The 27,947-nt window shown below is 41.0% G+C and overlaps 1 protein-coding gene across 8 annotated transcripts in view; it reads right to left on the minus strand.

Annotated features, from left to right (window-relative positions):
- FARS2 (phenylalanyl-tRNA synthetase 2, mitochondrial) overlaps window positions 1–27,947 on the minus strand; it is a 255,752-nt gene that overhangs the window by 82,748 nt on the left and 145,057 nt on the right. For all 8 annotated transcript variants that reach the window (XM_075084110.1, XM_075084102.1, XM_075084104.1 and 5 more), the window contains one exon: window positions 20,432–20,592. In XM_075084110.1, the coding sequence (XP_074940211.1) occupies window positions 20,432–20,592 (161 nt within the window). The remainder of the gene's footprint in view (window positions 1–20,431; window positions 20,593–27,947) is intronic.

Below are 27,947 nucleotides of genomic sequence, written 5' to 3' on the forward strand. Positions count from 1 at the left end.
CTTTCACTGGCTGATCACCCCGCTTAGGTTTTTTGAGAACTGAAAAGAGGATTGGGAAAAGGTAGAACTGATCCCACCTGCAGAGTGCTGCTGCGATGGCCTGGTGGACAGCACTGCTCTTGCACAGACTCTTTGGTCCCATCAGAGCTTTGACACCACAGTGCTACTTTAAACAGTCTGTTTATTTTCCATTTCAAACACCACAATGCACTATCTTTGACATTTCTCAACAGCCTTGGAAAACAAGAGTGCTTTCCCAGTAATAACACTATCTATAGGACTCCACTGAGCCCACGTTGTAGGGAATATTGCAAATAATAACATCGCATTTTTCAATCACCCAAGGTGAAAGCATTTAGGTGTACTGAATTACGATCTTTTTTTTTTAATAATAAAATGGAAGCTTATGATGATCCTACCTCAATGATACATGTGTACTAGTCATTAGTCACATTTCCTTCTCTGGTTAATAAATAAGCCAAGTACTTCTAAAACTGCAAGCTTTTCCTTCTCAGGATGCTAGTTTCGGTACAGAAATGAGTAGCTGGACACCAGTGCTCTACCCTGCTTTGCCAGCCTGCTTCACACATGCCTAGATGTTCCTGAGGAGTGCATCACTGAGAACTCAGCCCTGTGACTCTTCTACATGGGTTTGCGATAGTTTAGGACATTCCTCATCCCCAGCCCTTTGTTCTCCTTTTCTGTCCAAGATTACTGCCCCTTCACAGCAGCTGATAAAACAAACAACATGCCTGTTCCTCCATCATTGCAGCTCACAGCCTGCTGTAGCCAGCTGAAAATTGCCTCTCCCAGTGGTTTATGCTAATATATGCTAAATGAAGTATTGCAGCAGTTTGAGGCATTGGGGGACAGCTGATTTAAGCAGCAACAGGATCCACCAGAACTCATCCATCAGCATAAAATAGTGAATACTTGCACTCTGCATATGTTGCCACACCAGGGCACTACTCTTGGCAGCAGGAATCAAGTGGTCACCATAACAGTAGTGTCTGTTCATCCGCACATGGCAAAGGATCATCAGCTAGCCTGGGTCCAGATACCTCACTGCTGCATAGGAGAGAAAATACAATAAATGGCAGAAGTCCCCACCTCTGGAGGAAAAACAGCTGGGGATAATGCACAGCCAGTACCAGAGAATAAGCTGGCACGAGGCGACAAAGTGTCTAACCCAGAGACCCAAAAACCAGGATAACCTCAGCACTTTCCAGGAATATTTGGGATTCGGGGAGAAAACAAAAAACAACACACGCTTTCCCAGACGCAGTAACCGTGAGCGCAACATGCTGAGGGGACAGGAGAAGCTTTTTGCTGTGGCTGTTCACTCCATTCCCTCCCTGCTGCTGGCTGCAGCCAGGGGAACACAACAAACAAGCGACAAACACAGTGGAAGAAAAAGCTGTACTTGTATTTGGACAGTGGCGACACAAACACAAGGTTAATTATGACACGTACCAAAAACTGGGTTAGCAACTATGCATCAGAGAAACTGTTAAAAAAGCCAGCCATGCTTTACTGCCATCACCAGTTTAAGTCAGAAAAATATGAGACTTAGCAGCATCACAGCTGTCAAACTTTAAAAGTCCTGCATTGCCCATGTTTTGGAGAAATATGTACATAAACTATACAGTTTTAATGCGATGCCATATTCTCATTGAAATGAAAGCTATAGTCCTGTAATAGCTAAGCCTTTCTTATTACATTCCATAGTGAAACTACATTAATTCAGTGTTATCATAGGAAATTTAAACACATAACAGGCATGAAATTCAAATTTGCAAATTTACAACTGTAACTTAGCCCCATTGCACATAATGAAGTTTCCTGTACTAGTGTGTATGCTCCTAGATTTACACTTTCATATTTATTACCAATGTAGACAAATTACGATTGCTGCAGGAAACATAATTTTTAATTTCTTGGCTGTCATGGCTTAAAATTCACAGTCACAATGTTCCACTACTATAAGTTTTCTACCCTTCCCTTCACCAAATCAATTTTTTTCTCAGTGATATATGGTAAATTCTCTATATTGATACATGTATGCACACACACACACCCCCCCAAAGGAGGAAACAGAGGAATTTCAACAGAGAACTTCTATGAAGTCTGATAAGCAGATATACAGATACGTTCTGGGATTAACCTCTTAAAACCAAAGCAAATGGACCAGTTTGGGATTGATGCACTGTTCTGTCCTCCTGCGGGGAACTGCAGAAGGGCATTAGCCTCCAGCGGTGTTCCGAGCTTCTCAGGGAATGAACACACAAGTATGATCAGCCCTTTTTGGATGGCACACTGCTTTCCCCCCAGCAGAGCTCTTCACGTCTGCAAGCTCACGTACAGGTACGGAAAACACCATGTGTCCATGGGAACATCATGTGCCCCCTGGATTTCAGGCACTCTCCTTGTACATGGACCATTTTGAGTGGAAGAAGTTTTCTTCGTGCACAGGTGAGAATGCTCTGTCCTTCGTTTGAATATCATGTGAGTGCCTTTGAGTGTCTCAAATGGTTTCAAGCCATTAATATATTCAATTTGGAAGGGGAAACACCCTTCACTACTTCTCATAGAAGCAAGGGGGAAGGAGGAGAGAAAGCAAGGGAGGCATCAGGTTTCATATGAAATAAAGGGTGTATTTTTTCCCACGCTGTGCATAGCATAGCTAAGGACATATTACATGGAACCAAAAGGGACTAAACAAATTCATGGTGGACAGATCCTCCAGTCACTATTAAACAGAGTGATCCAGCTGCATTTTTGGTTCAGCAGCTCTCTCATGGGATTACGCAGGATCACTAAAAGTAGAGAAGAATCACACTTTTCATACTCACTCTGCTGTTCTCTAAACACTCGCTGTTTGCCATCATGGGAGACAGGAGACAGCATACTTGACTTGGATGGTTACGTATAGAATAACAGGTCTTTTCTCTTTCAGAAGATTGCTTCTTTTGTGGCATTCTGGTAATGACAATATTACCAAACCAAACCTCCTTTTGACAACATTACCAAACCAAATCTCCTCTGTTTCTAGTTTAGTGATTTCTCATCTTTTAAGATGAGAAATATTTGCTTTAGCAAATATGAAGGACAGCATGAAGACATTGAGCTACTGAAAAGACCTGGGTGCACGCCACTTTAGATGCAACTCCTCTTAGGCATAGCAGGAGTACTATGCAATCAAGTCTAGTTCTAGGGGCTCCAGGGCTGGGGGAAGGGGAAGGATTGCCCACACATTCCCACAGCCATCCCCATTTTCCTCCTTTTTTACCTTCTAACCAGGCTAGTTCATTTCCATTCCTAATGGTTTTAATTCATCATGGTTGATGGAAATGTTTGATTTCTAAGCTGTATTTAGGAGCCCTGGTTCCAACCGTCTTTCGTTTGAGACAAGAACCCAAGCGAAAGCTACCATCAGCCACAAGCAACGTTTGCCTACAGATACTGCAGCTGACTGGTGTTGCCAACACACACCCACAGGTCGAATCAATCAAATAATATCCCAACTAGAGCAGTTCACAGCCCTTCATGGGGGTAAAAAAGGGAAAAGGATGTCAGAATCCCCTCTACAGACCAATACCTTGAGGAAAATATTACGTTTGGCAGAAAGACCAGCTTGTTTGCCAGCAGCAGCCTGCACAATTAAAACAGCATTGGGTTACAAGTCATTGCTGTTCCTCATCTTGGCAAAACACTCTCTTTGCCTTTACCCCCCTCCTCCCTGGGGAAAATCAATCATGGAGTTATGGAAATACAGGAAGTACCTTGTGGAAAATATAAGAAAGAAAAAACATTATCAAGAAACACAGTAAATTAAACTGTTCTCAAAGGTAAGGCACCCATTCTAGATCCAGGCTGAGCACGGAGGTGCCATCAGGCACAGACTGTCTTTTTGTCTAAGTCTCAGCCTTCAGTGTGGGATGAAGCAGCTGCAGCCCCTTGGCAGGAGCTGCAGCTTTGTGCCTGACCAAATCTGTCGACCAGATCCCTCTCTGCTGTACGGTGCACACCACCGTCTGAGCTCTGTCCCCTTCCCACCTAAGCTAAGCCTTATGGGGTCTTGTTGAAGATAAGAGTTTCTGTCTTGAGCCATATTACAGATGCCCTGAAGGTGCAAAACAAAAAACAGCTTAACTGCTTATATTCTGCCTAAGTGGTCATTATGTAGCATTTTATATTATCTCATTTAGTCACCTTTCCCAATGCTAGTGAAGCACCTTTGAATAGAAAAAAACCTTGAAGACTCATGACAAATGCACACAGACGTGCACATGCGCAGTCACAGAATCACAGATTGGAAGGGACCTCAGGGATCATCTAGTCCAACCTCTCTAGGAAGAGCACAGTCTAAACAAGATGGCCCAGCACCCTGTCCAGCTGACTCTTGAAGGTGTCCAATGTGGCCGAGTCAATCACTTCCCTGGGGAGATTATTCCAATGGTTGACTGTCCTCACTGTGAAAAATTTCCCTCTGGTGTCCAGTCGGAATCTCCACAAGAGCAACTTGTGTCCATTCCCCCTTGTCCTCTCCATGTGACTCTGTGTAAAAAGGGAGTCTCCATTTTCTTTGTAGCTGCCCCTTAAGTACTGGTACATGGTGAGGAGATCCCCTCTGAGCCTCCTTTTCTCAAGGCTGAACAAACCCAGCTCTCCCAGCCTATCCTCATATGGCAGCTTCCCAGTCCTTTGATCATCTTGGTGGCCCTTCTCTGGACCCCTGCCAGCCTGGCCACATCCTTTTTGTAGAGAGGGGACCAGAACTGTACCCAGTACTCCAGGTGTGGCCTGACAAGCGCTGAGTAGAGTGGGATGATGACTTCTTTATCTCTGCTGGCGATGCCCTTTTTGATGCAATCCAGCATCCTGTTGGCCGCCGTGGCCGCAGCAACACACTGTTCGCTCATACTGAGCTTCCTGTCCACCAGGACTTCCAGGTCCCTTTCCACAGAGCTGCTCTCCAGCCAGGGGGATCCCAGTCTGTGCTGCACTCCCAGATTATGTTTTCCCAGGTGCAAGACCTTACACTTGTCATTGTTGAACTTCATAAGGTTCTTGTTAGCCCAAGAACAAATACAACCTTTCTTGCATGCTAAAAGTTACAGTTTATTATAGAGGAGCCTGTCTGACAAAGGAAAGTTGATACCTAATATGACACTGAAAAATTAAGATGGGTAACAGCCAATGAAAAGATTAAACTTCTCAGATAAGCTGCTCCACCTTTTCCAAGCACCAGGAAGAATGCACAAGAGGACTGGCGCTGTAGCAGAATGAGTGAGTAGCAAGCTTGCCAGTAAACAAGTTCATCCAAAAGTAATGCTAGTTATTAAGCCTCTGTGGTCCCATCAGAAAGGGACACCGTGTTCTTATGCACAATATTATTTTAGATTGCAAGCATTTTATTTTAAAGTCAAGCTCATTTAAATTTGTCATTGTCAATGCTCCAAGTTTAAAGTCACAATAAACTTCTCTGAGTGGAAATATGTATTTTAAACTGACTTGTGGTCAAAAAACTGAGAAACAACACATGGCTTTTGAGATGCTTTCCAGACACAGACGGATGGATCACTTCTGTTGCCACTGAAGAGGTTATTTTTGTATGATTAGTAAGGAATTGAAAAAGTGCATGAAAGACATTAAAAAAAAAGGATTGACCTAATCCTATTAAAAGCAGGGCTGTTGCAGTGTACGCAGTAGAGAGATATTTCCAGATACCCATGCACTTGGGCATTTGGATATGCCTTGGCACTAGTGATCTGATTATAAAAACCACCCAAAGATAAATATAAATGATACCTAAATACTGGTGATGGACTCTCTGCTCTGCGCTTGACTAGTCAAAAATAATTTCTCATTGCTAGAGAACAGATAGAACACACAGGGAGAACCACTAAAAAGGGATTTGTCTGTACTACTCACTCCCACATCTCAGCTTCTTACAACCCCCTTTTGAAAATATCAGGGTGAAGAAAAGATTAGCCTGACATGTTTGTATAGCAGTTCTAGATCTACTGTGGAAAAATATGGATTCCCCTCATGCTTCTTCCCCAGCTTCCCAGTTGTTCACCTACTGAGCTAGCTGCTTTCATGGCATTAATCTTCTCCCATTTCAAACACATACATATCACTGCAAAACAACTAAAAGCCAAGAAACGGTTTTTCTGGTGTCACTTCCCTTTGAGCAGTTGCTACCACAGAACTCTTGTGACACGAGGGGGAACAGGTGGGACAACCTATTTATTATGTTTTGATGTCATCTACAGAAAATGAGCGAGCTTGTGTCCTGGGGAAGGGATCCAGTGATTTGGAATCACCAAAATGGTAAAGTGGATTCTCACACCAAACCTAATAATCAACACTTAGGAGTGCCTTCTGCACAGGCTGTCCATATTCTGTCTGTCCTTCCTATCCAAATCTCCCACCTCATAGGCAGAATCACTCTATCAGCTTTTTTTTGTAGCAGGGGTAAAAAGGGCAGAGAAGACGCAAACCTCAGAAAACAAACTGTCAATGAATAAAGACTGTATGTACCAATCCCACACTTTTCTAAAAAATATCTACCAGGCCTGCAAGGAACGGGTGTTAAACTGGTATAGGTCAGCAGAAACCCAACTTCCAAGCAGATTCTAAGAATTTCTTCTTCAGCAGGGCTGAGCACGTGCAATTCCTGCAGAAAGCATTGGTGGCTGCAGGCATTCAGTGTTTGTCATGCTCAGAAGTCAGGTTTCCTCCTTTCTGATGGTTTGGTTTGTATGTTTTTTTCTCATTATCTTAATAATAACACTGAGATAAATAGCTCAGTGGGGTAAAATACTGCACACATCAACAATTTGTATAAAAGATTTATATCTAAATAAAGAACGCAAGTATTTGGAAATAGACTGCAGCAATATGAGGATGTATTTCTTCCAAATACATAGCAGAACAATGGAAACAAATGGCACCCAATGTTTTATTTCGGCTTAGATGAAAAATCTGATCTAAAGCACTGCTGATTATATTTCCTCTTCTGCTCATTAAATCCACCATTCCAGAGAGTTACTGTTTAAATAGCAGAATCTCCAGAACACCTGAATATGACTTACACTAAAATAAGCTGGCATCACAAATCTCAGAGGCACGTGCAACACCTGAAAAACTCCTTCTTCCCACCTAAAAAGCTGCATGTTTTTTTCTTTCTCTCTTTTAAAAAGCATAGAGATTTCCAAGACAACAGCAATGATGCTTTGTATTTCCTGGCCAGGTACAACTTCACATAATGCCCTGGACATTGCTATGCTACAAAGGAATGCCCTCATCTTTCTACACTTCTCAGACTTATGAGCTAATCTGTATCATCTGAGAAACACTACTGTGGATAGTGCATCATAAAAATCTATGCTCCCTGGGAAATTAAAAGATCCCAACTGCCACATACAGCAATTTACCTGAGCAGATTACTGGTGGTTTTGAAATATTCTTCATGATTTCCAGTGCCACTAAAATAGCTGGGTTTCCTTCTTCACTTGGGAAAACTGCCCCAGTCGCGATGACTCCTGGTAAAATCCAATACTTTAGTTTCCAGAGTAGTCAACTTCACTTTTCCCCCCCTTAAGTACTAAATTCATACAAATCACAACCTCCAAAGTGCAAAAACAATAATAAAACACCAGGGTAGTGTAGCAATTCTAAAACAGTATCTAACTTAAAAGAACAGTAGGTAAGCTAGAGAGAAAGAGAAATGAAAGGCTCTTTTGTCCAATACTCAGAAAAGGGAGAAAAGCCTTTAATTTTTTCTTTCAGGCAGACCTTGAACATTCCTAAAGCTATACTCTTCTTAAAGAGTAACACCACTTAGAAACAAAAAACTACAGAGAAGCCATGAGCTGAGAACAGACCAAGAACAAAAAGCACATTAAGCATTTAAGTACACAATGACAAAACGTAGAAAATGTTTAGATCTACAAGCAGAATCCTTGTGCAGAACAGGTATTTCTTTAACAGCTTTCCTTATTTTACAAAAATACAAAAATGGGTTCACTACTGCTGATTTAGAAGAACAGGTTACATGTGGGAATAATTATGCAAACTGGATTTAACACATGTGCAGGAGCAGGAGGATGAAAGCAGTCCTCAAAAGAGGTGATTTCTTCCCATTATTAATTTTTACAAAACTGCAAAAACAAATTCTCTGCAGCATATGCACCCCAAAGCATTACTTTTCACATTTTGTTTTAGGCTGTCACTACTATTGTCCCTGTGTGTCTCTCACTAGCAAGATGAAGGAAATTGAGGACGGGTATGATAAGAATAATACGGTTCTTCCCAGCTGTGCCTTCTGTTGTTTGGCTATTCTCTGTAGCCTAATTCATATTCTGATCAGAGAAGTGGCAGCCGAAAATCAGGGTTTTTTTATTAACACCACGTAATTCAAAAGGTGCTCCTGTTCACACATACGCACGCATGCACCCAGACTGTTCTCCTCAGCCCTCATTTCCTAGGGACACTCTACAGCTGAGCTGCAATGGCTCATCATGATGCAGATGATGACTGTAGGGGTTTAGGCACGATTTTAGAGAGCACTTTATCAAAAGCTCTTTGCAAGATCTATCTTTTGCATGTAAAACATTGGCACAAATGTTAAAACAGCTATCACGTAAACTCAACTATGACAAAACCCATCCTTTTATCGAAGACTGGTAAAAAGAATTAGCGTGTATTTCCTACTGGTTTGAAGCTCCCTTCCTGCCCCTCCCCCTGCTTTATATTTCTGTGGTTGTGTATGCATACCAATAAATACCTGTATCTTTGAAGACACACACTTGCATAGCGTAAGTGATTAGGCAAATCTTAAACAGGAGTTTATTCTTACACCAAACGCATAATGTACACTCACAAAGATGTATTTAACCTTTCTGTAAGAATGCAGATATTCAGACTGTGGTAACTACCTAGACAGTTACCAGGGTCCCATTAGGTAGACGAAGGACAAAACAATAGCCCCTGAGCTGAAGAACTTTCCTCCCTAGGATAGTGTTGGAGAAGACAACTGCAACTGTAAACAGCATGGGAAACAGAATTTTTGAGTAGGGAAATTGAGTCACTTATTAGGTCAGGGCCAAAGACTAAAGTCAAGATAGTTACTGTGCCATCCTTCTAGCCAGAATTCTATTCACCACACTGTAATTAAACCAATATTGGGAAAATATTGGCAGAAGTGTAACGGTTACTCTCTTTACTAGCTACATACTTTTGTAGACAGTAAGACTGAAAGCTCTGAACATCTGTGGATTCCTGCTGAAACCAGCTGGTTCTCATAGCTTCACATAACCAATACAAAATCTATTGTTATTTTAGATTTCCAGGTTTACTCCTTCACCTAATATTAATTTAATGTGGGTTTCAGCATATATATCACTGCTGGAAATTGCTCCATAGCTTATTTGAGCACTTTGTATAACCATTATACTTTGTCATTTGGGATGCAATAAAGATTGGTTGACATATTCAGCAGCAGAATTACTCATTTGTGAGCTATTTGTTTTAAAGAGACTCAACTACTCAAATTGCAAATACATGAGGTTTAGAGATCAGAGCAAAGCACAATAACACATGCTTTTTGAAGCTTATTGCACTTTTTGCTAAGTAATCATTTAAATATTATAAGGTGTACTTTGGATTACGTTGGCTTTTGCCTACCAAAAAATAAAAAGACATCAGCAGCGAAATGATTTTGCTGACAATAACTGTTCATTGCAGCAGCACTCATAACTGGAAATTCATTTTTTTATTTACATCATGCTGGGTGAGCTCAAAATTCAGTCAAGGCTACAGTTGCTCCTTTCTGTTTAAAAACAAATGGGAAGGAAGTCCCTGGTGGTCTGTTCCCAGTTGTTGGGATTCTCTTTCACTTGTATTGATGAAACAGCTGCTGGGTCATTCTCTACATATTCACCCATCATCCTCTAAACTGACAACATGCTCTAAATTGGCCACACCTGAGACAGACATTCCTGAGGCACTATTTTTTTAATTTCGCTTGTGCCAAAGCCTTTCATGGGATACGCTGTGAATGTTACCACTCTTGAAGACTTGTGAGAGGCTGGGTTTCAGCCATTTTGTTCCAACTTTCCAGCTTAAAGAGAGACAGAAAAAAAAAGTGATCTTGACTCTTTCACTTGTTTTTGAACAGGTAACATTCCCTTTTTATGTTAAAGTATTTTTACATTAATTGCATGGAAGGACTATGGCAAACACCTGTTTGGGAAGATATGGAGAGCCAATTTGAAAACCATGGCACACATCTACAGACTGCGTTGCACAGTTGTGTTTCACCTGGGATGCCATCATTGGAATCTAAGTGACAAAAATCTTTCAACAATAACAGCTGTATGTCTTCATCCAAGTCACTATGTCCTTTCTCCCCTAATCCTTGACTTTTCTTTCAATTACTTCTGGACTCCTTCCTTCTTTACTCCAGGACTGAGGTTCTGAGTGCCCAAGGTACATGGAAGGAAAAGGTAGAAGACTCCCAGCTAGCAAAGGCTCCTCTTCCCAGCCAGGCTGCTCGCTTCCCTCACTGATCCATGAGCTTTCCCTTGTGCTGCTTATACATGCAGGCCATAGTGCTGTGGCACACTATCGAGTGGCAAAGCCACCTTACAAGGTGTTTTTCCTCCCATCTTTCCCCAGTCACTTCTGGTATTATCCTGCTTCCAGAAACAAAAGCGCTGTCTCCTCAGTTGTGCTGAGGGCATGGGGCAACACTGAGAAGTGGATCAGGGAACTGATATGGGGTCACATACGTAGCTGCTGTGGCACAGCTGGAACAGCAATGCAGAACAGTGCACAGGTACATGGGAAAGAATAAAAAAATCATGTTTCTCACCCTGATTCTGTGAGAACCAAGTCTCACTTGGTGAGTCTTCACTTGTGAGAAACAAGTGGTACACAGCAGTCACAAAACCACCAAACCCCTTCAAACCAAGAGGAGTTTCAACTGCTGTCTCTGACTGGACCTCCAGTCAAAAGAGACGACATCTTCCAGCTGGACACACTGGTATTTTACATTACAAGCTTCCAGAAACTCCTGTGGCACTCTCTAGGTATGTTAGTAAAGACCTGAGCTTCCCACATAGCTGAGAATTTGAGGAAAAACATAAATACATCCAAGTTTTAGAATTATCTGCCATGTCATGAAAACTCAATTAGGGATTTAACTGTGTGTTAGCACTGAAAACTGAAAGTAGGGGTGAAATATTTTGCTCTTTGTATATATATACACATATACACATGTACTCTGCCCACTCTATACAAATTCCAACTGGGACAATTGTCTACAAAGCAGAAAACTCATAACATCCAGAAAGAACAGGTCAAACCAGCTATTTTGCTACAAGTCACCACCAGCAAGACCAAATCTGCTATTGGCAAGTGATAACTTAACAGAGGTGAATATGAGAACTTTCAAATTTTTTAAGACTATGAAAACAACCTATAATTACTTAAAGTATTTTCAAGAAACATAGGTGAAGGACAGGAAAAAAGCTATGTTTCTGCTAATGACTATTATAAGCCTCTCTGTACATCTGACTATTAGCAAGGTGGCTGCTAGATGGGTAACATGGATTTGCTTCACCCTCTGGTGCTCCAGCAGACAACAGATGGAGATGTTATGTAGATAAATATCACTAACTAATCTAAGCACAAAGGGCTATTGACATTTTTCCAAGTACAAGCAGAAAGGAATTAAACTATTGCTGATTTTTACAGGTTCAATGGAAGGCTTGATAGCAGATTGCAGTGGGTGGGCGGAGGGATGGAATCAGGGCATGTGTGGAAACCTGCATCACTGATGTTAGTTCAAAGGGTAGCAGCTGGATTTCTGGGAACCACATCCCCCGTCAGTGGTTATTTTTACCACGAGCTTCAGTAATATCATCACAGTGCAGCCTTAATCATGGGCCTGGGTTCCAGCATACTAAGTGTTTCAGAAATCCAGAATCAAAATGTGGAGTCCACTGATGGTTCCTATCCCTAAAAGCTGATGTGCTAACTGTATGACAAGTGATGACAAGCAGATGAAGGCTGGAGGTAGAGTCCACTTGAACCATGAAATGAAACTCATAAAAATGACTGACAGGTGTCTCAGCTCTTTACCACCTCTGACATCCGCTGCCAGCTGTTTTGGTAGGCATTGCAAAAAACCAGGAGTTTGTGAAGGAGAGGTTTGAAAGAGAACAGGAAAGTGGATATCACAGAGAGCTCCTCCCCAGTGTGATTAGCAGTATCAGAGAAAACCCAAAATACTCACGTGGGCATTTAAAAAGTGGGAAGAAATGTTGAAATCACTGTCTACTTTGATGCAAGCATCAGTTTCTGCATAAGGACTAAGAGCTGCTAGAACAGGCTATGAAGAGCCAGTGAAGAAAAGCAACATCTCCTTCCTAAGCCACAGGAGGGATAACAAGAATCACAGAATCACATGAAAAGAGAACTCAGCTCTGCTGAGAAGCACCTGGAAGCTCCTGGTGGACAGCAACTGGGCGTAAGTACTCCCTGGCAGCTAAGAAGGCCAGGAGCATCCTGGGCTGTATCAACAAAAGCATAGCCAGCAGATTGAGGGGAATAATTATCCCTCTTTACTCAGTTCTTGTTAGACTGTATCTACAGTACTGCATCCAGTTTTGCCCTGCCCAATACAGGAAAGACATTGACAAACTGGAGCAATTTCAGCAATGGGCCACCAAGAAGATCACGGGGCTGAAACACTTGCCCTGTGAGAACAGGCTGAGGGAGCTGGGTTTGTTCAGCCTGGAGACGAGACTGCTTCAGGGGAACTAAACAGCAAGTACAAGTACAAGTACACATAAGGAGGTCATCAACAAGATAGATCCAGGCTTTTCACTCCCATGCATGGTGGGAAGATGAGAGGCAATGGATGTAAGTCAAAACAAGAGAATTTCAGAATGGATATAGAAAAAAAAAACTTTTTCACCCTGAGGACAGTCAAGCAGTGGAGTTAAGTTGCCCAAAAAACTTGTGCAGTTTCCTTCTTTGGAGGTTTTCAAGATCCAGCTGGATAATGTCCTGAGCAACCTGGCCTGACCTCAGAGCTGACCCTACTTTGAGGACAAGTTGGGTCTAGAGATCTCCTGAGGTCCCTTCCAACCCGAATTAGCCTTAGATCCTAAGACTATGAAGATGAATGGAAGTCAAGGTCAAGATGTGGTGGGAAGATAAGACAGGGTACTCCTTTGATTCCCATATTGCTGTTCCTAGCACAGTGAACTAATACAGATAGCACTCTTTAACACCTTCCCATATGTGCACTTCTGTACAGTGTCAGACAGAACCTCTCTTTTAAACAAGAGACAGTCTATAGAACCAGTAGCTGTAGTAAGTATCCTCACTCAGGCTTTACTTGGGGAAATAAAAAGCTAAGAATAGCTAGAGGAATAAAGAACTGAATGTGTTTGGAAAATTCATTACCTTGAAAGGCTGAGCACACAGGTCCAGTTGTGCTCCATTGAAACTACGTGTGTGTCTCAGCATGTTTGCTATATCATATGATAGAAAAGCCACTATATTACTCATTTGCAGTTCACTGGTGTGTAAGCTGCTTATTTTTTAGACCTGGACTTAAAAGTCCACAAAATTAAATTAGGATATGATAGCATTGGATTTACCAGTTTTTGTTGCTCCCCCTGTTTTTGAGGTATGCCTGAGTTTTGGAGAGCTGCTCTAAGTATTTCAGTCATTACTCTCAGACAACATGTTGCTTGCTTTCAAAACCATCCCCCAACCTGAGACTGATGATAATACTTTAAAATACAGAATTGCTTTGATGGCTTGTGGTTTGCGGTCACTCATATTTCTTGATTTTTCAAAAGGAGATCAAGAGTAGATGTGTACAGTACAAAGTCTGGGAAGACTTTCTGATTGATTTAGAAAAAGACTTTTGCATCAGTCTCAACAGTTTTTTGCCTTAAACCTACTCTCCTTTTCTGTCTTCCTCCCTCTTCCCACCCCACCCCTCCCACCTTGTTTAAATTTTCTCTGTTTGCCCCCAGACTTTTTCATATTGCCCCCAATGCCCAAAGTACAGCTCTTCTCTCTTCCTCTTACTCAGTGGTTTGTTTTTTCTTGTATCCAGTCTCATGTGACCATCCATCCATTCTCTCCTCATTTCTGAGCCCCTATTTTCTTGTTTCCTTCCTGTGTTTTCAGCCAATATCTTTTGTTGAGAATGGAATTCAAGTCCTGTTTACTGTCCAGATGCTTGCTTGTTGACTTTTACCCAAGTGTTGATCAGTAAAACTGGCTTGGATCAAAGATTTTGCAAATGAAGTTTGTGGTTTGTCAGATTAAACTCTTATTGCTTATAACAGCCATTTTGAAAGTTTCCTCTGCTTCAGCCATGCAAGGCGCTGATCACTCTCAGTTGGATCCCAGGAAGTATGGAGATCTCTGACCTGAAACCATTCAGGCATTTAGGTTATGTTTGATTGGGCACAGGAAATATCCCATTGATTTAAATGGGACTACTCGCAAGTTTAAAGCTCAGCACGTGCTTCAGTACTTTGCCTGACTGGGGCCAGAGGGCTCAGGTTCCTAGAGCTTCAATGCCAGCACTGCCTATGAACGATATGAGATATAACATCCTGATGTGAGAAGACTTGATGATCAAGTGATTTCAAATCCAATTGTGCAGCTTAGTGCAGCACCTCCACAATGAAGAAGGTATCTTTGCCTTCTTTCCATGGCTATCCAATGCTAAAAAAAAGGAGTTTTGCAATGCTCTGCAGAGTATACAGACAAACATGAGATGATATACAGCACTGTAAGGGTTTTATTGACATTCATTTAAGATGATCTACGTAAGTCACTCATAAGAAATTCAACCTTCCCGAAGTCATGCCAATAAAATGTTTATGCTACACCATCATGTATTCTCTGTTGTACCTCCACATCCATGCACACACACTTTATATATCTTCAATTACAGTAAAACTAATTAGAAAATAAATCACAGTTGAGGCTGTACCTCATTTGTTCAGACATCCAAGTTAAATTTACATACTAATGGATGCGTATTTGCCTTTAATAGGTGCACTATTAGAAGGTAAACATAATAAATGAATAACCATTTAAGCATGGAGTTACCTAATCCTGATGAAAAATATCTGAAAATGTAGCAGCCAGTAAATCTATTTACTTTTTTATTGGAAAATAAAGCTAATCACAGACTAAAAAGATAAATATAAGTTATATGGAGTAGCATACTAATGACGGATCAGACAGACCCACCCTGTGCAATGAATGTAATAAGATCAAACTGTTTGAAATGGTTGGCTTATATATTAGATCCTTCTCAAGCATGGAATAAAGGATATAGACTAAGATGGTTAAATTTGCAGAAGTTTCCCCTTGGACCTGCCAGTGCATTTTATTTTCAGCATCTTCTAAAGCTTCAGGACAAGCTGTATGTCTCCCAGCAGCAATCAGGTATGTGCACAGGAAAGATGCACAGGGATGATGACTGTCTCAGAAAACTGAAAAGCTCACACTAAGGTAAAAAAGTTGTCCTTTAACTGAGTGAACAAGAGGGCTCACATACATAGCAAATAGTGCAAACTGGACTACTGGATAAATCCTTTATCATCAGAATAGGGGCTTAATCCCTGCGGCACAGTGAGCAAAGGCAAATGGGAGTGAGTGAGGCCCAGCCTTTACTATCTTGCACAGGAGAAAGATGAGCCCACTTTGACTTCCTTTCCTATATAATGAATCACTTCTTTTCACACAACTACAGCTTTCTGAAGATATACTTTTTCTCACCTCTGCTAACCTTGACTGTTCACTTTTCAAAGCAGACAACATTCTCTTATGTTAGGGCCACATACACCGTTCTGGTCACAGCTGTGTGGGAGGTGAACAGTGTCAGCTCAAGCCGCTTGTCAGCTCTCCTCACTCCACTGCCAAAGGTTGCTAGCGCCTCAGGTCTCCCAGCAGAGCTGCTCTAGGTGCTTTGTATATCCTGTCGCCATCAGAATGATCCTGGTTAGAAAGTCTATTATTCTGAGTATTGAAGCTTCTTAAAATTTGAGTATTGAAGTTATTATAAAGGAACTGAGTTTGGAGAGAGTGCGTGTGTCAAGCAGATACAAGGAAGGAGCAGCCCCTGCAGATGATGGAAGGCGGTGGTAAAAAGTAGGCAGTGCTAGGCTTATTGCAGTTATTGCAGAATATTACAGATATGGCAGAAATGAGGAAAAGAATAAGAAATCAACTCCCATTATCTCTGCAGTTTAGCTAGGAATCTGATCCAGATTCCCTCTGTACCAATGCTTCCCTTATAACAGCATAAACATGCTTCTGCTTAACCTCAGTCCAGGCCACAAGGCTCATCTGCAATGGAAAGAAATAATTATTTAAAACAACAGGAGACACAGCACCAGCAGCATCAACTGAAAGTGACTTTGCGAGGAGAGAATGCATCAGCAGTCAATTGACATGACATGCTGCTTGCTCGCTGTGGCAGCAACATGATGGAGGTTCCAGGAACCATCCTGCCACCAGAGCCCATTCGTCTTAATCAACACCTCTGGGCACACGGCACTTGATCTGAACTGCGAGTGCCTTCCTTCCCTAAACGTCACTTCATTTTTGTACCTTTTCCTGAGAGTCGTCAGCCCACGAACACATCTTTTTTTTGTAAGAATGCTGGCTCAGCATGAACTGGAAAGCGATTACGTGCAATTATGCTCAGAGCCCTGACGAACACAGATGTAACACACCATACTAGATTGCATCCTAGGCATTTGTTTTATTACATTACCCCTTGCAGGTGCTTAGTCTTTCCTGCCCTGTCTCTCCTCAGCTTTTCCCTTCACAGCCTGAGCAGAAGCCCAACACAAATGACTGAAGGCAAGTTACCGGCCTCTGATCCCCCCACTGCTGTGACTTGTGTCAATTTAGAGCCAGAGTGATTTGGTAATCCAAATAAATGCAATAATCTGATCTGTGGGGAGCAGCACTCTAACACTGCTGTGCTGAGTGGCCACACTGGTACAAGCACTGTCAGCTTTTCCCAGCAGCTTTTTGACCTACTGAAGCCTGCACGCGTCTATTGAGCAACTGAGGACACAGGAAAAAGTCTGACACATTCAGGCTGTTAAAAGGCACAAAACATATACTTTAAGTCCCAAGAAAATGCTCCAATTAAATTCAATTTTTTTAACAAGAGTATATATATAGCCCAGCTATTATTAAAGGTTACTGCTATGTAGTGTGCACTTCATGTATTTGAAGAATATTTTAATGAACAGGAAAAAATATTTATGTTGGCGGATAATATTCAGAATATAAGAAAGGATGGGGAGAGTATCTAATGGTTGAGAGGTCTACCTCAGTTAAGCACACAAAGGATGGACATTTACCCAGGTCTTCTGAGGCTGCAGGAATCAATTTGTATAATGAAAGGTTCTCAAAACACCTGGTATGTCTTGGTTCAGTTCAGTCAGACTGAAAAGTACTGCATTGCATTGCATGCAGAAAATCTGACACTTTTTAAAATATCCATTGAGATTGCATACAACGTCAACACTGGAAGACAGGCTAAAAGTTTTCTTTCAAATGTGATATGAATAAACCACGTGATTAATTAATTATGACCCTTTAGAAAGTAGACAAGTGCAGAAGGTCTGTTAACTTGGTTTTACAGCATACCTGAAAAATGACACAGAACATAAAGACAGGAAAACTGGCTTACTAACTCCGATCACCCAAGATCTTACAGTAGCACCAAAGAGAATAATCACAGTATTCTCATTTGATGGGTCATTAACCCTTTAAAAAGCAACACCAGTATGTACTAGACCTATGTACAGTATTGAGCTTGAAAAAGCTCAATATAAGATACCAGACTGAAGCTGGATACAGACTTCCTTTTAAACAAAAAACCAAACTTGCCTCTAGTCTCGTATATTCAGAGACAGAGTTGGAAAATATAAAATAAGAGTTAGGGAGAATAATTCTACCAAAACTGAAGATGGGACATCCAAGTGGGGTGTGTGTATGTATGTGCTAAAGGCAAAGGAAAAAAAAAGGCAAAAAGGCAAAAAGGCAAAAAATTAAAAGCTGCTTGATACCAGAGCAAAAATCTGTTTCTAAAACATTGGCCATATCCTTTCCTTAGAAGACAAACAGGGAAGATTGAAAATAATCCTTCTTTCCTCCTCTACCTGCCCTCTCCCATACCCCTTATTCTACCACTCTGTGTAATTTTCATTGGCCTATTTGTTGGGATACGACAACTGCCAACACATTAATGTGATAAAGCAGTAGGTAATGGCCTGGTAATATTACTCCAGTCTTTCTTTCACTTTGGTCCAAGTTAAAGCACAGTGGCAGCTGGCAATTTCTCTTCCTTGAAGTCCCCCACCTACTGCATCATACCTCCTGATTCATGTTACTACTTCAAAATGTATTTCAGCCAGCAAACCTCAACTTCATGACTCTCTCTGCATCATCAGTTCTGGGTTGTAGAACTTTTCTCCTTGTTCCAAGCTGAACCAATGCCAGCTGAAACCAATGCTGCTCATCAAGTAAAAATGCGTAAAGACCTACCAACACCTTGTCACCACTCTCCTCTTGATGACACAGACAGTTCCCAGCAAAAGAGTGCAAAACCATGTGCTCCCAGTGACTCCTGCTCAACTAAGGTTACCAAACAGCACCAATTAAAGGAGGGGTGGTGGTGGTGTAAGAAAATAAAATAAAATAAAAAAATAAAAGTATTTCTTTCACTTTTAGCTTCCTAGAAACCATGTCCTTTCCTCTGAGCCTATCCACAGTAACCTATGCTTCTGTCATCTTCAGATCGGTTCACTACACCTGACTGTTCTGAAGCTGAATGTGAAAATGATATGCAACTTAGAGAAGCCAGACACCCAGCCCTCTCTTTGGCTCACCTTCAACATCAGACCATATCATTCTGACAATCTGGGCCTTTCCCTGAACACCCAATCTGCTGCTAATACCAGTTTGAGGCTTGGATCTGTAATTTTAAAGCAAGCAAGAAATCTCATCTTAGTTCCATCAGATACCAGATTGCAATCTACAACCCAAGCCACAATCCATGCTCCTCAGAAGCAATGCTAATCAGAAAGATATGGGCTGAAAAGGAGACTTAAGCACTCCTTATTGAAAAGAAAAACAAACATTCTGTAGGTTTCCCTCATCTCCTATAGGCAGACCCACCTTCAGCAACAGCGGCAAAAACCTGTCTTCCTTCTCTAAGTGATAACTACAATCTGAATGCTGCAACGCTAGTATCACCAAAAAAACCCAAACCACCAAACAACCAAAAAAACAAATTAACTAAACAAAAAAAACTCCACCAAAACTACCCAACCCACCCCCAAAACTTATCCAAACACCATTTTGACTCTACCAGAGAAGTGGTGCCAGAATTGCCATGAATTAAAAAATGGATGCTGCTACTCATTTGATGTGGAGGCTGCTCAAATATCATCTGAGCGTTATCACTGTTGATTTCCCTTTTTATATTTTCAATTCTTAAAAAACATAATCAAGCTGTTCACAAAGAAGGCAACGAAAACAGTAAAAGGCAGCAGCAAAAAGTGTTCTGCTGCTTCAGTACTTCAGACTTCATCAAGCATCTACACAGCTATGTAGGCTCAAATCCCCCAAAGACCAGTGATATCAGCTCATTTGAACCTTCCTGTGCTCATGCTGCAGAATATTATGGAAATAGCATTTCCACTAAATCAAGTTATGCTTCATTACTTTGCAACTCCAAAAAGTAAGACAAGGTTTCCAACGACAAAAATCACCTCAGTAGAGGAGTTACAAAAGAAATACAAGCTGAGCCTGCACTCTCCCCCCATTATCACCTGGAGGAAAGAGCTGACACATTGAAGATGGCGAGGCACATTCCCAAAGTATTTTGCCCAAGTTTGACAACGCAAATCACACTGACTTCGATGAATGTAGAGTAAAAACAATGGGAAAAATTGGGAATGTGTTATGGTATTTGAACACTCAGTATCAAATACATTTTTATAATGAAACAGAATTACGGACACAATTCAAGAACATACCCGAACAAGATACAGGCCTAAATCTATCCCTATCCTGGATAAATTTAAAAGTTAATATATGCTTAAGTATTACTCAGAAGAGAGTTATTCACTGAGTATCAGCAGCAACTGACAACATTATCTGGCTGGAAAAAATGTTATCATCAAAAGCTGGATTTTATTGCAGTATATCAGAGAACCATGATAGCTGGAAAGCTGTTGCTTTAAAACCTAATCTGTTAATGGCACAGAATTTCAATTATGTGATATTCTCTAGGGCTATACACACTTCTTACTGTCAGAAAATTATTATCATATACATATTATTTTACCTGGAATTTTATTTTTTGCCAAATGTGAGGCACAATAAACTGCTTCGAGAAGCGCTCATCTTCACTCCAGAACAGTCGGATATCAGGGATATCGTACAGAATCATGGCCAGCCTCTCCAAACCCAAGCCAAATGCCCAGCCAATTTTATCCTGTGCACCAGCTGCAATAAACAAACAAACAAAGTAAAAATTAAAGAGCTTAAGTTCACAACATGAAAAACTGCTGATAAAATGTTCACCTGTTTACCAAGTTAAAAAAAAAAGTGAAGTAGCAAGACAAAAAAAGCCTACAAGTAGTTGCCAAATGAAAGATCTAAAGGCTACAGGACAGATTCTACTTCCAACAAAAACTGCAGCAAGACTGCACATATCACTGAGTCCAGGAACCAAAAGTGGTAATAAAATAAGGCCACACCCTTGGCAATTTGTGTCCAAAGTTTCAGACAGACTTTGAGAAATGTTGCATAAGGCTATACACCACTTCCCTTTATTATCCTGAGAGCTGAGCACTTCACACCTGACTCAGTTGTGTGTTCTAAGGCATGTAAACATGAATTTCCTGTTCAGAATATTTCACTCGGGCTGACAGACCAGGCCAAGCCTACGCAGCATTAACGTCATTACCAACATCTGAGAGGATCAAAATTGCCTCTTTAGAGGCATCTAGAAGAAACAGAGCAATGGGATGTGAGGCGCTGTTGCATTAGCATCACACCTCCAACTATAGAACTCCCAGGCTGCTGCCCCTGGGACGTGCCACTGCTCCCACATACACAAGTCTCTTATGCAGCACTAAATATGAAAAGACAAGAATATTTAATAGAGTAGAGCTGTACAGATATTAATGATGCAACATTTCTGTCAGGAAAGTAAATATTCATCCCTTCCTTCATTTACAGAGCAGGAGCACCGAGTCATTAAACAGGGATTTTTTTCAATACCAGGAACCAATTCCGTGTGTAGCCATCATCCTACTGATCTTGAAATAAGCTAAGAGTCCAGCAGCTCTGGAAAAGGCGCAGAGCTTTTTCAAACTTAAATAAATGCCTAAATAAACACATTTATGCTGAAAGGATGCGTGCATGTGTGACACTTGACTCTTCACCATCAGCATTGGCAGCGTGCCCCCGAGTCATGTAACATCACTGTATATCTCACACCTATCCAGCTAGACCAAGGTCATACCTACCTCCCCCAGTATTAATTTAAACTCTCAGTTTTTGGGAACTTTGAACTTGACAGCTTCCCCACTATCATGCAGGAGTCTGGAGGCAAGAGCCTTCTTTCTGCCCCCTGTCTCTGTTACCAGAAAGAAGACTCCTGTTATTTGGGAGCTGATGACATCCTGAGGTATGCTGTCACACTCAATGTGGAGGATGAGACAGTCCAGAGTCAAGAGAGGCAAGCATAACAAGCTTGGGGAAAGAGACACAGTCATCACTTTGATTCTTTTCATTAATTTGAACCTACCTATTTACCTGGAATACTAAGTCCCCGGCAGAACCCATCCGTGCCTTATCTGCTACCTCAGCAGTACTGCACTGCCACAGGAATTTGGTCAACTTTGTAACAGTATTCCTGAGAGGAGTATGGATATTTTGCCTTGTCCCTTCTTGTGTGCTCACAGGCAGGATTTTGCGCTTTCTGACTTTTGAAAGCAGTTTATCAACTGAATTGTGGAAGTCCTGAGAAATAGAGGACTGGTGTGAACTCAAAAGGTACCTCATGGCAGAGCTGCTCAAACTAGTATGCTTAGACCAACCAACAGACTTTGCGTTAATCTGACCTTAGAAACCTACAATCCATGCTACATTACATGAAGAACTGCATGATTTACTGCTGTTGATTGAGTTATTTTTAGAGAAAGGAAAGTGACTACACAGAATGTATTGAAATCTATGTTTGGGAAAGATTTTGAGCTTCAACTTTAAATGTGAACTATAAACTGTTTCAAGCAGAAAATATTATTTCTCTCCATACTCCAGTATATAAAAGTAATTATATTTTTATGGCTATGAAGAAGTGAATATAATCCATTGCAATGATGCTGCTTCCCCAAACTTCCAGCTTGTCTTTCTTAGATCAACTCCTGCCTCAGTAGCAAAACTCCATTTCAAAAGTGCCAGACTTTCATATACGTATGGACATTTCTGTAGACTGATTAACACAATCCACCCCCTCCTCCAGAGGTAAAGTTGAGCACCTGGAGCAATATCTATGAGGGTTCTTAAATGGCCACTGCTTAATCTCATAGGCATTAAACCTGAAACCTAAACATGCCAGGTTAACATGTGTGGTAGTGCAGCCCCCCCCCACCACCCCAGGTGGGCCCCTCTGAGGTCCCAGGATAAGCCCTATCTTGCTATTACCTTGGTCATGGCAACTTGGGTGCCCAGCAATCTCTATCCATCTGCTGCCTGAATGGTACATCACGACCACCCTGAGATCCCAGGATAAAACCTATCTTACTAGTATCTTGGTCATGACGACTTGGGCACCAGGCAGTCTCTGTTCACACCTGGGCCTTCTGCTCCCTGACTCGCCTACCAGAATTGTGGCCAGAATGTAAAATATTGACCAAAGCCAATCATCTCAATCCTATAACTAGCAATCCAAGAGAGAGACCTTTTGAGCTCTCTGGGGCCACAGTGGGCTGTGTGACCCTGTATCTCCCCCTGGGCTGGGATGCCTCTCAGGGTAGATTTCATGAGGATTGAAAGATAATCTGCTGACAATTTTGTGAGGACTCAAAGGCCTGATTTCACAAGGTTCACCAGCCGTGTGCTGATGAATGCCAGAACATAAAATGTGAGTAATTTATGAAACTCATGAAAAGGGGAATTTTATTCACAATTAACCTCAGGGTGGGTGTGTGTGCAATTTGGGGGGAAAAAAAAAAAATAAATCCCTATTCACATAAACTGTTGACCAAGCCCGAGACTAAGATTGGACCTAGCCGCACCTAAACTTCCCTCTGAAAGGATTTTAGATAGCAAGGGGGTCTATTCTGAACCTCGTAACTCAACAGGAGGGTCTGCCTTATCCCCTGCATCCATGATCCCCTGTGAATCACTAACTTGAGCATAACTGAATTTTCCCTTTGTGCATTTCTTCTACATAAGTAATAGAGTGAACCTTGCCATTTTCGAATCTTTAACTAAGTCGCTATGTTGATTGTAAAAAATTCCATCAAACTGCTGTTTTAAATTGGCTGATGCTTTTAAAAATTATACATCCTGATACCATGATGTATCTCAAATATTAATAAATCTTAAATTGCTAACCAAAGCCATGCAACAAATCATTTGCAGCAAATTGGTGTAGTTGGCCATACCCACAAGGTTGTACTCCTGACAATTTTGCGTAGTTGGCAGGATCCACAAGGTTTTATTTGTGACAGCATCAGTGTTAATTAATTCACTGATGCTTGTTTAAGTATACATGATAGGGGATGATGATCCTCCTTCCCCACATTACTGATGATTACTGGTAGATCAGACGGGAAAAAAAAATGGACATGGTAGAAGATCACCAGAATGGGTGTATGTTCTGATAGGCAGAGCTTTACACTTAAGATTTGTGCTTTTTTTATTATTTTGATATAAGAATGGTTTTTGTTGCGACTCTGCTCACACTTTGAGGTTAGTGTAAAATATTTATACCTAACTGATTTGTTATGCATTTTAATTCTGCAATGAATGCCTTGATTTATATCAGCTTTTTTTTTTTTTTTTTTGTTAAGGACATCACACTTTTTTGCACCATGTAGGAGACAAAAAGTTATTCACCCAGCTCTCTGCCTAGGAACTCAGAGCGTTGTCATTCAGCTATGAATAAACACATAGTCACAGAACTGGTCTTTTGGATGATCCTTGTAAAATTATCAGCCTTTAGACCACAAACTTCTCAAGCATCTGCACTCAAAGCCATATCAGAATTCCCTCTACTTGGGGGGTGGGGTTGTCGGGAAGAAAAGAAGAAGGAAAACACAGATAACTAGACTTCCTCCTCAAATCAGCACTGGCAAATCATCACTGCAGTCCACATCTTCATTCATTTTTTTTCTGACCTCTTCTCCAACTGCCTTTTTGTAAAGCTCCAAGTCAATGCATCGTTTAAAGATATGATTGACTTAAAGCATCTGAAGAATTACTCTGGGGAACTCAACAAGACTAAGGCACACTCCTAAACTTATTTCTGACTGGAAATTACAAGAAGGCTTAAAAGTTAAATGTGCAGCTAACTACTCGGTTGAGTAAGAGCAACCCAAAGCTTTTCACAGCACATATATGTTTAAATACACTGAATTTTGGCAAGCAGTATGCAAAGAATTCAAGTGAATGTGAGTCAATATGATAGAAAGAACGAACACAGAATAGCTTTAAATGTGGCAAAAATCCCAGGCTGAGGTTCTGACAAGTAGACCTGGCCAAAGTGGCAGATTCCAGGGACCTGGTGAGGCAATCATAGCAGCGCTGCTTGAAATAACACAGACCAATGCATAAAGCTTTCCTGACACACAAGCTTTCCCCAACTGGCCCTCAAAGGCTTGCATGCTGCCATGCTCCTGCTGCCTCACGTGAAAAACTTGACTACCCACCAAGAGAAAATTGCTGGAAGATTTGGATGTCAGGTAGCCAAAGATAGAAAAGGAAAAGATAAAATGGTTTGACTGGCTTCCCACACTGGGGGCTGAGACAGTCCAATCTGACTTCGGGAGAAGGTTGCATCACTGCAGCTGCGTCTTACAGGGGAGCTCAAGAATCCTTATCTTCCTTGAGAAGTCATATCTGTCTGTCCTGCTCTTAAGCTTCCAGGCCAGATGAATCAGTTTATAGTTAAATGTAGACCAATCAAGCCAGTCTCCATAACATGTTAAACCAAAGCTAAACTTTATCAGCCAGGATGCGAAACTTCATAATTACTCACTGGGGCATATATAATGACCTTCTAGGACTCACGGATTCCCACCAAATCCTCAGAAATACCCACAGACAGAAACATTTACCTTCTCAAGGAGCGTGAGGCAAGACATTTTGCACTGTACAAGATTTTTAAGACATATTTTGCAGCGTAGTATTAGGAACAGGTTGCCAAAACTTTGTTATACACTTCAGTCACACTTATTTTTATATCTATGCTGGCTTTTATTTAACAATTTTCGCTACTCCTGAAAAACTGCCAATAAAGAAATCTTTCTTTCAATAGAGCCTAAATTGGGTCTTCAAATTGTTATACTCAGCAGTTACTGAGAAGTGAAAGAAATTAAATTTTGATCTTGGATTGAGGCAAAGTCAGGAGGATACAACAGCCTGCATACAAGGTGTTCTTCACAAAATACCCGGAAATGAACATACGCGAAGAGTGTGTAGCTGAAAGCTGGAATGAGTTCCAGAATCAAAGACATGCATTTGATCTCCTGCTTTCAGTCCAAACCATGGCTGTTAATGGAGCAAATTCAGGAACTAAAATGGTAGGAAGAGGGGTGAACAGATTCTCAAGGATACACAGACTAGACATCATGTTTTAAAAAACAAAGCAGTGCTCTAAAATGTGTAGAAAGTAAGTTATAGACATAATGAACATAGGACTTGACATAAAACATCAGAAAATCCTGAAACAAAGACTTATGCCCACATTTGAACTCTGTGTGATTAATGGACATCTTAGGAACAAGGCTTTGAAAAACAGCTTCTGCAAAATAAGTATTTACTTATCACTAAAGACCAAGAATACATATTCTACATGAGGGCCACTGCAATGAGGTAAACCATGTTTACCCATGTTAAAAAAAGCCATTTAAAATTATTTCCTACTTCAGATAAAACTCCAAATGTTGGGAGTCGGTGGTTTTACATGAAAAAAATACTAAGGTATCAGTCTAATACAGAAGAGCTTCTCAAAGCACAAGGTCAGGTGGCTGGGACGTCAAGGAACTGAGGCCAGAAGGCTTACTGAAGTTTCCTCCTGAACTGCTCTCTTCAGCAAAAGCAAAAATCAAAACTGTCATATTATTCTCTAACTCTGTTAAATTGATGCATTCAGGCTCCCATGTGCAATTCAGTTTAAATTACCTCCTAAAATAAGGACTTGGCTTTCAGACTATGCATGCTAAGTAAGATACTCCTCAAGAACTCAAGAAAAGAAGTAAACATTCAATTATGCCTATTCTGTGGAAAAAGAACTTATCTTTCTAAATCTCATATGTGGAATAATTTCCTAACAATAATAGTCACTTCGAGACCACAGCTCTGTCTCCTGGGTCAGGATGATCTGTTCTGTTTGCTCCACTTGAAAACTAAGCAAAAGAACTTTAAAGCCTTTGATTGAGTTTTTAATATGTATGTTTATTTTTGTTCCATAATCAAAACAGCTGGGTACATATTAAAGGAACAGCCTATTTTAAAAATGTCTACCCAGGGAAGCCATCCGCCAGATTCAACTTTCTTCTAATATGTAATTAACATACATTCTACCATTTTACCAATATTTCACCAAGCCAAACAGCTGGGAGGAAAACGTTTCTGACAGGGAGAAATGGATGACCAGAGCAGAAGAGGACAGGAAAAGTAGATTAGCAAGAAGACGAAAAGCAAACCAAAACAACAAGGAACTTTCCCTATTTTTTCCCACCTCAGACTGATACTGTTAGTCTCCAATTCTTTTATCTTTCTGCTTCTGAAGTTATGAATTCCAAAGCCTTCCTCCCCTGCTCCTTTCGATCTTCCTATCTTTGCCGAGTCCGCTTCTCCCATTCCTACAAGCCCTCCCAAGCATTCACAACAAAATCAATGACAAAACCACCATTAGACAGAATCTTACTTAAAACTTCAGGTATTTTTTCAAAGTTCACAACCATACGCTGCAATAACATTCAAGTTTTCAAATTATAGAGGATAAAGTATCCACTTAAGTCCCAAGTGCAATACAAGATACTATGCTTTTATGGTATACAGTCTTCCTTTTTCTTTGTACTTCAGCCTACATATCTGAATAAATGGCTTGCTTAGTTTTTGATGTTTTTTTTCCTTCACCCCTAGATACCTCAAGACTGGACATTCTCCATGGAGGACAGTGCAACTTGCTGTCCAAATTTATGTCCCAGAGCAAAAAATGAAATGACTCCTTGGGTCTATTTCCCCTGGCTCTGCCTGTGGGCTTCAGCAGTGCTCTGTTTGTTCTGTGTATGTAAAAGCAAATTCCGATTCCTTTTGTAATGTTTTGTTCATTCAGGCAAAGTTGGATTTTGAGGGTTTGGGTTCTTTAATATATTTTAATACTGTTAAATGTCCCTAGACATTGGGGCAAAATTTCACCAATACCACAGTTGACTGTTTAGTGTCTTACAATATTGTCTTGTCTTCAAGAACAACAGGCAGTGCAGGGAACAAGAACACAAAGACCATCACAATATGATACAATTTTCAAGAGATTAAGACATCCTCAACAAATACAGAGGCAGCAGTTTATGTATCATAGCATGGGATGCTATTAGCATCTACTTGATATTCCTGCT

This window comes from Phalacrocorax aristotelis, chromosome 2, assembly GCF_949628215.1.
Source record: "Phalacrocorax aristotelis chromosome 2, bGulAri2.1, whole genome shotgun sequence".
Taxonomy (NCBI): Eukaryota; Metazoa; Chordata; class Aves; order Suliformes; family Phalacrocoracidae; genus Phalacrocorax; species Phalacrocorax aristotelis.